The sequence below is a fragment of the Nyctereutes procyonoides genome, unplaced genomic scaffold (genome assembly GCF_905146905.1).
Source record: "Nyctereutes procyonoides isolate TBG_1078 unplaced genomic scaffold, NYPRO_anot_genome, whole genome shotgun sequence".
Taxonomy (NCBI): domain Eukaryota; kingdom Metazoa; phylum Chordata; class Mammalia; order Carnivora; family Canidae; genus Nyctereutes; species Nyctereutes procyonoides.
In genome coordinates, this window is record NW_026575044.1 from 30,447,261 (window position 1) to 30,460,207 (window position 12,947).

A 12,947-nucleotide genomic window follows, 5' to 3' on the forward strand; every position below is an offset into this window, starting at 1 on the left:
GATAAACCTAAGGAATTTCCTTTTAGGAAAAAATCCAATAGAGGGAAAAGTTCAAAAGTACAGTATGAATTAAAATCTTAAAATTGGTTAACAAGTGTACAAAAACAGTAAAATGGCTAAGTAAATGAGGACGTACCCAGTACTACCCTGCTTTCCCTCACAACTATATAAAAATGAAAATTATCAAAGCCACACAGAAAAGTAGGACAAAAATGCCAGGCTGAAAAGAAAAAAAAAGGAAGCATCACAATGAACCCAGGAAATGATGAGCAATATATATATATTTAATGTGTAAGCATATGTATAAATAGTTAAGACTATGAAATAAAAGACTGGATAAGACGAATAACTTTCCATGATGACCCTCTCTGCATTATTAAAAAATGTTTTTTACTTAGGATATGACCACAGTATACTAAAGTTGGATCTTAGCTGTGTATTTTTTATCTTCTTAGTTGATTATGCCCATAATTATCTGTGAGATATAATGTCAAATTTCATAAATGAGAGAATGACTGTGCATTAGTAATTCTTACCACTTTCAAATTAACACTTTCACATATTAAGTCACAGGATCAGCACAACCTTGACATAAACTATCCTTTATATTTATAAATAGAAGCCTATTAAATGGATTTCTAATGTATATTGAATTCAGACATTGCAGAAATATAGTAACGAAATTCCTTACCACAGATCTCCTTTCTGATCTGTGATGAGTAATACAGTGATCCAGCAAACTGTCTTCATCCAATTCCCTCTGACAAAACGGACATACACACCTGGAAATTGCATACAATACAGAAATTACTAAAATTGTTGGCATTTAACTAGAGATAAAAAATAGAATGTAGGTGGATCTAGTTTCCAGCCCTTATTCTTCCTGATTTAACATTATTTTTCCATCCTGATAATGGTCAGATATCTACATTTTTTTCCTCATAAAAAAAGTAAGTATCCTCACAAGGGCACAGTAGAGAAACAGTTATAGTGAACATGAAGCCCTTTCTTCTCTTTGGGAGAAAAGTGCAGTCAGAGCGCCCATTAACTGAAAAACTGGGATCACATCACCCAGAAACTTTTTGTTTCTTTTTCTTCCTCCCGTTCCTAATTCAGGTAACATAACTGGGTGTTATTTGTTCTCCAGCTCTACCAGCATATGTGACTACAGGTGTATATAAGGAATATTTGTCCCTTACATGTATGCTGTCCACTACAGGAACTATTAGTCATATATGTCTACTGGCACTTTAAACCTGGCTATTGAAATTGAGTTATGCTGGAAGTACAAAATGCATACTGAGTTTCAAAGACTTTATATTAAAAAAAAAGTAAAATATCTCAATAATGTTTATATTGATTACATGTTCAAATGATAATATTTAAGCCAACTTCAGTTAAATAAAATACACTAAAAATTAATTTCACTGTTTCTTTTTACTTTTTTAAATGTGGCTACCAGAAAATATAAAATTACCTATGTGTTCTAGTGGACACTGCTGCCTTCAACTCACAGGGACAATATGGAGGCTTGGAATTTTTTGCTCACTTTCTATCATAGATACAACTTCCTGTTCCCTAACACTTGTACTCTGTAAAAGCACCTTGTATAAGAATTTTTATAATTTGAATTATGTAGTAGTAAGTTCTTTTATAAAGCAAAGATTTCTATCTTAAATGCAAATATTAATATATCCCGTAAGATTGATTAATCAACAACCCTCCTCATTTTGTTATTTTAATTCTTTATTATTTAATTCTAACCAGCAGAAGAAATTAGGATTTAAGTTAGCTTGCATGTATTTTTAAATTTTCATAAAGCCTATAAACCTTGAAATCAAATCCATGCATTTTCTTAATCCACTTATCTTCCTTCCTTTTGGTCCTTGCAGCCAATCTAACCGAATTCATACTCTGCTTTGAGCCAAAATGCTCATTTCAAATTTGTAACATCATGGTTTAGGACTAATCCTACAATACTGGATACATTTGCAAAGCAATATCTAGTAAAACAAAAAGAAGGGGGGGTAATCATTTAGACTTTCGGGTTAGAAGATCTAAGCTTTGAGTATATTTTCTTAAAATAAGAGTAACATTTTCCTCAGGAAAAAGAAAAAAAAAATCACACTCTTACTGAATACCACTATTGGTAACTGAACTTGTAAGTAGACTTAATGGCTTCCAAGTTATCAGCCTAGACAGGGAAACATAAATCATTTCCTCATTTTGTTGGTAGAGAGAGACTCCAACCTTTGTAATTACTCTCACCATCAGGGTAGTAATGGCCCAGATTTATATCTTTTCTTTTTCTTTAAAAGAAAAACAAATAATGATCAATATTTGTCATTGAGCCTACTAACCCCCTCCATCCCTCCTCTGGCCCCATAAAAGATTACCCACCAAAAAGGTCTCAGTTCAGGATGCCTGCCCTAGGCCTGTTCTTCCTTGTTAGACTATATACTGAGATGCCACTTCCTACCTTCTAAAGCCAAACCAGCAAAACTGAGAGGAAATGAGCTGGGGCACTGAGCAGTGGCAGTGGAAGAGTGAAAATGAATAGGCTCTGAACCAGGATCTACTTGAACCCATTAGTTAGAAAACAGAGCCTTGCAGAACCTCTGCAGTTCCACATTCTATTTTTGGATCTTCCTGAATACACAATCGTCTGAGGAAGTTCTCTCAATCTCTCCAGTACTCGGTTGGCTCCCCTCATGCAAAGTTTTTTGAGTAAAGAAAGCAAAACTCTTTCATAATTATTGCCATTAACAAATGATTACCAATAGTAGGTGTTAGGGTTCAGAGGCTAAACACAACTCCATACATATTTTCACCATAAGAAGGTTAACCTTTCCAGCCTATGAACTTCTTTATAGGCATATCAAATTTAACATTCAACTACATTGTGTTGAAACAAACCTGGTTGCCGTCTCCCCAAGTTCCTGCAGTGGTCCGTATTTATCTATATACTTCTGACAAGATCTTATGTGTGCCCTCATTTCGCTGAGGCAAACCTATATAAAAGCAAATTCAAAATAAAGTCCCTGTTGAAAAGGGGCTCAGTAAAGTCTTCTGTGATCCAGCTTTATTACTTTCATTATTGCAAATAAGTTCATAGTGTGGGTCGGTGGATTCAAAGGATGCATTATTCATGACAAGAGTACAACAAAGTTAAGGCATTACCAAGAATAACACTTTAAAAATACCTCTAATACTCAGAAGATCCAAATGTTGAGTTCTTGAGTTTGGTTCTCCTAGAAGGCACATGTTTTCTTATTCTTATTTTTAAAATATTTATTTATTTATTTGAGAGAGAGAGTGAGCACCTGTGCACACATGTGTATTTGTAGAAGTGAGGGGGAGGGGTTAAGGGAGAGGGAGAGAGAATCCTTAAGTAGACTCCACACTAAGCACAGAGTCTGATGCAGGGCTTGATCCCAGGACCCTGAGACCATGACCTGAGCCAAAATCAAGAGTCAGATGCTTAACCAACTGAGCCACCCAGGCATCCCCAGAAAGCATATGTTTTTTAAAGTGGAAAGACATACCATTACCTAACCTATGATAATAAGAAGTGAGAAAGAAAAAGGAGAGAGGGGAAAGAGAGCAAGCAAGATGGAGGAAAGAAAAAAAATGAGAAGAGACAGAGGGAAAAGAAAACAAAGAGAGATAAAAAGAACCAATAGATGGATTTTAATTTTAAAGATGCCCATAGTAAGTAAAAGGAAATCCTGTGCCTCAGAGAAAGATATAAATACCATGGTTTTATAATATATCCAGCAGTATTACATGAATTCACAATACACAGTATACTTAATGGCCCCATTAAGAGCAAACATAAAAGACAGCTCTTACAAGTCCATTTTTACCAAGACAGAATAAAGAGCCCTTGTTCTTCCAGATATACATTCAAAGATCCTAACCATGAGGGATCTGTGGCTAAAAAACACATCTTCTACTAAATGTTTCATTAGAAACTCTGATAAGATCTTGTGCTAAAGGAAGCTTTGTAGAGCTGTGGTAAGGTGGTCGACCCATCTTGCTTCATTTTGCTCCAGAGCCGGAAGTTAAACCTCAAGCATGAAATCTACCCTGTCAAGGAAACTGTTATAATTGCTTCACTAAAGACAAATTGCTTCACAAAAGACAAAAATAAAAGCGAGTGGAAAAGTGAGAACAAATCCGTGTTTCACAAATATCCACCTGGGACTTGTTGAGGTAGAGGTCTTAAAAACACACTATTTTCCAAGTTTTCACATTCCAATTTTGACCATCAAATCTCTCACATCTCTTTATTACTTTTCTTAAAAGATTTCTCATTTGTATCAAAAATGCTTATCTTTGTTGTTTAAGAATACAAAGGAAGAAGGAAGATACTTCTGCGCATGTTGATTGTCATGTGATGACAAAAAATATCAAAATAAAAATAAGTGATTATTATTATGAATGGAAAAAGCTAATGAATTTGAGCATTGTACCATGTTCCAGACAGTGCTGAAAGCCATATATATTTTATCATTTTCCTTTGCAACTATGCATCATTCCATGACATGAATGCTACCTTTTTCCTCATTTTACAAAAGATGAAAACTTAAATAATAATGTCCCCAAATCACAATTAATGAGTGACAGAATTCACATTTGATCCCAGGAAGTCTGACTCCAAAGACCATATATAAGTTCTATAGTCAGACACCCAAGAATAAGTTATTGAGTCTCAGATAAATATTCAAAACAATATATGAAGCACTAACTATGTGCCAGTCACTTTTCAAAGTGCTGGGTACACACACAGTCACCAATAAAACGGACATGGTCCTTATCCTCACAGAACTTTAAATCTGGTCTGACATAAATTTTAAAAAATCACAAAAGCATAATTCTAAATGGTGGTAAATAGTACAGAGAGAAAGCACAAGGTGCTCAGAAAGTATAACAGGCGACAATGTCGATGAACAATCAAGAAAGGTGCTCTAAAAAAATTCAGGCCCTTAGCATATGATTTCTCTTTTGATCTCAAGATTCCCTATGATAGTATCTTCCCTTGGCAGTTCAAACATGACATATTTAAGACTTCGTGGATTTTTCTCCAAATCTGCTCCTCCTATCAGCACCTTCACCTACACCTACGCATGTCAGAAACCTGGGAGGTACATCTGATACTTTACGCTCTTGTCACATACCAGTGTGTCACACTCAGTGCAGTTCTGGTACTCTGACTTCATTCTCTTGGCTACATCAGTGGCTGGAACTCCTTCTGAGGGAAGATACGCCCGGCAATAAGGACAGGTCCACCTATTGTTCTTCAGACTGGTAGCGATACAGGAACGACAGAATCTGAAAGAAACGAAAGCACACATCATCCATCATTTCCCTTAAAAGGTGTAAGGGACAGCAGCCCGGGTGGCTCAGTGGTTTAGTGCCGCCTTCAGGCCAGGGCATGATCCTGGAGACCCGGGATCGAGTCCCACGTCGGGCTCCCGGCATGGAGCCTGCTTTTCCCTCTGCCTGTGTCTCTGCCTCTCTCTCTCTCTCTCTCTGTGTCTCTCATGAATAAATAAATAAAATCTTTTTAAAAAAAAGTGTAAGGGAGCCACCACTATGTGTTCATTTGTGTAAAGTGTGTTTTCATGACCCCTTACATACCAGGAGCTGTATTGCCAAGCTAAAGGTGTGCTTGCAGCCTATACCTTGGCACAGTCTCTTACCTTCCCGGCAGACGGCCTGGGAGGGTCGCACATTCTCACCACATTTGCTGCTTGCATTTGGACAGAAGAGCACAAAGTGGTGAAAAGAGCATTCTTATAAACGGAATTAAAACTATAACCCAAAGGGTAGCCAATGTGTTCTTTCTTTTCTTTAATCCTATTTTACTCCAAATTGGGATTGGGGTGGGGGAGGGCAGGAAGAGGTCTTGGCTCTGTGGGCTTTTGTATATTAGAAAAAAACACAGCAAGAAGTCAAGGAGGAGAAACACCATGTGCATTATCAGGCTTATAAAATGATTTTAATGTTATTCCCAGGTACAGAAAATGATCTAATTAAAGTTACCACTACTAGGAAATGTTCTCCAAGTCAAGACATTTATTCCCTGGCTTACTTAAAGATAATCGTAATAAAATCTTAACATAATCAGCAGAACTCACAGAAAATCTTGCCCTATTTATAGGAGCTGTTGAAGGCCACGTGCACACCAAAGTTAAAATGACCTTTAGATAAATTACATACATTAGCGTGACCTGATAAGCACCGCTAAAGTACTTGCCATATACCATCTATCTGGGAGTATTAATATTATGGCAAAGTTAAGCTTTTTTAAAATTTAGATATACTATATATATATTGAAAGGTTCACATATCATAGGTATATAGTTCACTGAAATTTCCCAGACTGAACCCCCAATTGTATTAGCCATGACTGATGCCTAAAAGAACTCTCTTCTGCATCTGTTATAAAATTCTTATACACACACAGAGGATGCTGACATTTGCATTGTTCTTTTTTTTTAAGATTATTTATTTATGAAAGACACACAGAGAGAAAGGCAGAGATGTAGGCAGAGGGAGAAGCAGTCTCCAGGCAGGAAGCCTGATGTGGGACTTGGTCCTCAGATCGCAGATCACACCCTGAGCCAGGGGCAGGTGCTCAACCGCTAAGTCACCCAGGCATCCCCATTTGCATTGTTCTTGAGGCATCTGCTTGATATCTATGCTTGTTCAGCATCCATTTCCTCTTTTTCTTGCAACAGCACCCTGATTTTGCTCTGCAGGAACCATATGTCTTACGTGAGATACAATCTGCTGGGCCCTCACCAAGGCGGGCCCTTACAATCTGCTGGGCCCTCACCAAGGTGTCCAATTGTCCAAGGTGTCCAATTGCTGAAGACAAGAGTCCCGCAGTGGGCCAGACCAAGTAAACCCTCTCTCTGGATGATGAGTGCAAAACAGACTGACATAAGGACTGATTCAGCAACAACATGATGGGATGCTGCTCTTTATTTAGAATCCCAGGTCTACCTGGATTCTTACCTTTTTTTTTCTAGGTGTTTTTATTTTTACCGTTGTCTTAGTAACCTTTTATTTGATATGATTTCAAACTTGGTATGCTGTGGTTTGTTGTTTTTTATTTTTAACAAATATTAAAACATACCCTAATTCATTTGACTTTAACAAACCCCTCTGGGGGGTGCCTGGGTGGCACAGTTGGTTAGGCATCTGATTCTTGGTTTCGGCTCAGGTCGTGATCTCGGGTCTTGTGATTGAGCCCCACGTCAGGATCCTCACAACTTACTTGAGTTTTATACCCATACAAACAGAAGACTAATATTGGTGTCGAGCCCTGCAGTGGGCACCCATAGACACAATCTCATTTAGCTCTCAGAGTAATCCTACAATGCTGCTTTGCTTTCTCATCACTTGACTGGTGGCAAACAGAGATTCTGAGAGGTGTAACAACAGGGCCACATGGGTGGCTCAGTCAGTGAAGTGGCTGCCTTTGGCTCAGGGCTTGATCCCAGAGTCCTGGACCCAGCCCCGCATCGGGTTCTCTGCTCAACAGGGAACCTGCTTCTCCCTTCCCTCTTCTGCTTCCCCCTGCTTGAGCTCTTTCACTCTCTCTCTGTCAAATAAATACATAAAAATCTCTAAACAAAACAAAACAAAAAACCACAGAAGTGTAACAACTTGCCAAGTTTATACAGCCTGAAGACGGGAGTACTTTGAACTTCAGTTTTGAAAGGGGCTTGAAAGTATGTGTGGAAGGTCCCCAAATTAACTGGTTCCACTTAGGATTTTTTGACTTTACAATGACACAAAAGCGATACTCATTCAGTAGAAACTGTACTTCAAATTTTGAATTTTGGTCTACTCCTGGTATTCAGTAAATATTCTTGCAATGCTGAGCAGCTCCCAGTCCGCCATGCAGATAAACAACTGATACACTTACAACCATTCTACACCCAGACAAGCACTCTGTTTTGCACTTTCAGTACACTATTCAATGAATTACACAAAATATTCAACACTTTTATTATGAAATAGGCTTGTGTTAGATGATTTTGCCCAATTGTGGGCTAATGTAAATGTTCTAAGCATATTTAGGGTAGATTAGGCTAAGCTATGATGTTTGGCAGGTTAGGTGATTAAATGCATTTTCAACTTACTTTAACTTAGGATGGGTTTATCGGGACAGAACCCCACTGTGAGGCAAGAAAGGTCTGTAGTTCTTTTTAAGTCACCTCGATTCCTCCCAGTGACAAGCAGAAGCAGCAAAACTGTTAGACTGTGGATGTACCCGTATAAACCAGCGGGCTTGTTGGAGTACGTTTCTACTGTCATTGTGTAAATGCTTTTGTACATATTTTTGTAACTAAAACTGATCACTACTGGAAAAAAAACTCATCACTACAACTACAGAAATATCTAGTAGATAGTCATGAAAAGTAGTATACTTAAGGAATTTTAAAAAATCAAGGTTCTAAGCCTTTATGACTACACAGTGGTGTTACATGTGGCGTAAAACTCTCAAATGAGATTAGATAGACACTATTGCATTCTATGAGATTATTAGTTGCAAATCCCATAGGTCAGTCAACTAACTGTACCCCTTTTAACAAAAGTGATTATTAAATGGAGAAAACACAACAAGACCAAGGTGTTTTGGGACAGACCGAAAGTGCTGGTTATGAGTTCATAAAAACCATGACTTTTTAAAGTGTTACCAATAAGGAGAGGAATGGATGCCATCACACCTCAAGTCTTGCTTTTGGGGGTGTAGAAATAAGATTGCAGAACCGCTTAGTTCAAAAAAAATCTGAAGTTAAAAGTCTCCCCTTACAGATACAGTTATCAAATTCAAGTATTGTGAACCGGAGAATTTAACATCTTTACTCTAGTATATTAGCATAAAAAGTATGTAAGTGATCAAGCATTAAACAAGTTGTGTAATTAGAATCCAGATTTAAGTAATTATGTAATTGTATGTGTGTGTACGTAAGCTATATAACAAGGCACAAAAACAAGATAACTCAAAAATAAAACCTCTTAGAAAGCAAAGTGTAGTTGGTGAGAATGCAAACTGGCTCAGCTACTCTGGAAAACTGTATGGAGGTTTCTCAAAAAGTTAAAAACTGAGTTACCCTATGAGCCAACAATTGAACTACTAGGTATTTGTTCAAAGGATACTAAAACAGTGATTGGAAGGGGCACCTGCACCCCAATGTTTATAGAAGCAATGTACAAATAGCCAAACTATGGAAAGAGCCCAGACGTCCATCAACAGACGAAAGGATAAAGAAGATGTGCAAGATGTGGTGTGTATGCATGTGTGTGTGTATACATATACCTATATATATAAACATACATACATATACACATATATATATGGTGTGTGTGTGTGTGTGTATATACCACATATATACACAATGGAATATTACTCAGCCATCAAAAGAATGAAATCTTGCCATTTGCAATGACGTGGATGGAGCTAGAGGAACTAGCAAAATCATTCAGTCAGAGAAAGACAAATACCATATGATTTCACTATATGTGTAATTTAAGAAACAAAACTGATGAACATTGGAGAAGGGAAGAAAGAAATAGGATAAAACAGAGAAGGAGACAAACCATAAGAGACTCTTAACTATAAGAAATGAACTGAGGGTTGCTGGAGGATTTGGTGGGTGGGGAGATGGGGTAATTGGGTGATAGGTGTTAAGGAGGGCATGTGATATGATGAGCACCGGGTGTTATATGCAACTGATGAATCACTAAATTCTACCCCAAAATTAATAATATACTATATGTTAACTAACTTGAATTTAAAACCAAAAAAAGGAAACCAAAGTGTAGGCTATGTATATAATATGAGCTATTCATAGCCTTGTAGATGTATAAAAACATCTAAAAGGATAAAAAAAGAACACTTACCTACCTTTTGGAGAAATGGGAACTAAGAAGAAGAGGTGAGTATTTTCATTGTCAAATTTCAAGTTTGAATCTTATGATAGTATCTACACAATAAATGATTCTTTAAAAAAGTTAATCACCTCTAATTGTTTGAAATAAATGGCCTGGTCATTTTATAAAACAAAATATATAGGTACCTTTGGTCCTGCAATAACAAGCCCATGTATTTATTAAAGAGAAATGAAAATGTATACCTATTGGTACGAGAATATTAATAAGAAATGTATTCATAGCAGCCCCAAATTGGAAGTTACCAAGATGTCCATCAACAAGAAAATGAATAGTAGCACCCGTGTGGCTCAGTGGTTGAGTGTCTGCCTTTGGCTCAGGTCATGATCCTGGGGTTCCTGGGACCGAGTCTCTCATCAGGCTCCCGGCAGGGAGTCTGCTTCTCCCTCTGCCTGTGTCTCTGTCTCTGTCTCATGTCTCATGAATTAATAAATATACTCTTAAAAAAAAAACCCAAGACAATGAATAAACCAACTGTGGCATATTCCTACAATGGAATACCACACAGCAATAAAAAATAACAAATTACTAATATACACATCAACATTGATGAACCTCAAAGGCATACTGAGTTAAAGAAGCCAGACATAATAGAGCACATCCTGTATAATTTTGCTTATATGAAGTCCTGGAACAGGCAAACCTGGTCTATGGTAGAGAAAAAAAAAATCACAGTAATGATTTCCTGTAGGGGTACATGGACAAGCACTGGCTGGCAAAGGACATGAGAAAACTAACTGAAAGTATTCTGTATCTCAATAGGGGTTATGCCTAGAATGTATTCATTTCACTACATGTGTAATTTACCTTTAAAAAAAACATAAATACTAAAGTCTGGTTAATACTATGCCTCTTGATATAAGAAGGAACAGAGTGTGCTGATCATTGTAACCTACTCTGAAATGCATCCAAAAAGAAGACAGATGGATGATGGATAGGTATGTGATAAAATGAGAGATAAAAAGCAATATAGCAAAATTAATAATTGTAAAATCTAGGTAGTGGATATACAGGTATTCACTATACATTTCTTTCAACTTAGCTCTATGGTTGAAATGTTTCAAAATAGTATGTGTGGGAGGGGCACCTGGGTGGCTCAGTCGGTTAAGGGTCTGCCTTGGCTCAGGTCATGATCTGAGGGCTTCTCCCTCTCCTGCTGCCTCTCCTCCTGCTTGTGCCTGCACATCCTCTCTCTGTCTCTCTCTCTGTCAAATAAACAAAAATCTTAAAAAAAAATACGATGGGAAAAAATGTTAGAGAAAATTAACCACCTTACTATGACTTAAATTTTCTTTATTCCTGAGAAAAATTGTAACCATAAAATTAGGAGAGGAAGTGTTTGGAGGATGAAGAGACCTGATATTTTTAATGGAACATGAAGAGAAAAACATTTTTATTTTATTTATTTATTTTTTAAAGATTTATTTATTTATTCATGAGAGACACTGACTGAGAGAGAGAGGCAGAGACACAGGCAGAGAGAGTAGCAGGCTCCATGCAGGGACCCTGATGCGAGACTCGATCCCAGATTCCGGGATCATGACCTGAGCCGAAGGCAGCCGCCCAAACGTTGAGCCACCCAGGCATCCTGAGAAAAATATATTTTTTTAATATTTTATTTTATTTTTTTAATAATAAATTTATTTTTTATTGGTGTTCAATTTGCCAACATACAGAATAGAATAACACCCAGTGCTCATCCCGTCAAGTGCCCCCCTCAGTGCCTGTCACCCATTCACCCCCACCCCCCGCCCTCCTCCCCTTCCACCACCCCTAGTTCATTTCCCAGAGTTAGGAGTCTTTATGTTCTGTCTCCCTCCGAGAAAAATATTTTTAAAAATGTATTTTTAAGGGCACCCAAATTCAGTGTGAGGAAAAGATTACATTGCATTTATGATTATTTAAAGAAACTTAAAGAACACAGAACAATTTGGAATATAATAAAAGGCTGAATAGAGAAAATACAAATCTTCTAGAACTAATTATGTGAAGCTATTAGCAAGAATAGTTAGTTACAGAAAAGACTTTATTAGAGAATGCGTAAATCTGCACAAACCTCCCTAGATCCACCCATATAAGCATTCATGCACTGGTGAAATTTTTAGCAATAGCTAATTATTGCCAGCTAGTGTTTGACATGCCAGGGATGAAATTGTGGCAGTGTCTAAAGTCCCTGCTCTCAGAGTTCTGGAAAGGGGGGGCGGGTGAGCAATAAGCAGGTAAACAAATAGGCTGGTCAGATGATAAATGCTTTGAGAGGAAACAAATAGTTGACGATAAAAACAGAGTGAGTGGGGCAGAGGGAGTATTTAAATGGGTGGTCCCTGAGATATTTGAAGGCACCACTCTAAGGAAGATCTGGGAATGGTTTTCCAAACTGAAAACAAAGGGTACAAAAGATAGGGAGCATCTTGCTGAGGTATAGAAAGCCAACCCGCTTGAAAGGCAGGGCATCCCAGGGAGAGTAACTGGAGATGTGAGACGGGGGAGTAAAGAGGTCAGGAGACAGATCATCAAGCCATAACTCAGGGTGATGGGAAGGTGCTGGAGGGCTTTAAGCAGGAGGGTAACACAATTTGATTTATATTACATAGATCACTCTGGTTCATGTGTGAAGGATAGATTACAGAGGTACAAGAGCCACGGCAGCGAGAAGCTCAGGTTTAAGCCATTGCAAGAGTCAGTTCAAGAGAGAATGATGGCTCAGACAAGCAAAGTAACAGGAGGCAGTGTTAGGATTTATTTTGGAAGTGAGGCAAAGGGACTTACAACATACCAAATGACAACAAATATACGCCCTGTTATACTAAGTGAGAGAGGTCAAACACAAAAGACTACTTTCTGTATGATTCCAAAACTTAGTGACAGAAAGCAGATGGGGTTGTTGGAGCCAGGGGCTTGGGGGAGGGAACGGACCTTTTTAGGGTAATGGAATTAATTGTTCTAGATCTCGTTCGTGGAGGTAGTTCTATAAT

General features: G+C 37.8%; 1 protein-coding gene across 2 annotated transcripts in view; it reads right to left on the bottom strand.

Annotated features, from left to right (window-relative positions):
- Window positions 1–12,947, bottom strand: part of RNF125 (ring finger protein 125) — a 34,952-nt gene that overhangs the window by 12,705 nt on the left and 9,300 nt on the right. For both annotated transcript variants that reach the window (XM_055324289.1, XM_055324288.1), the window contains exons 2-4: window positions 5,181–5,334; window positions 2,917–3,011; window positions 692–782 (exon numbers count right to left, since the gene is read on the bottom strand). In XM_055324289.1, coding sequence (XP_055180264.1) covers window positions 692–782; window positions 2,917–3,011; window positions 5,181–5,334 — 340 coding nt within the window. The remainder of the gene's footprint in view (window positions 1–691; window positions 783–2,916; window positions 3,012–5,180; window positions 5,335–12,947) is intronic.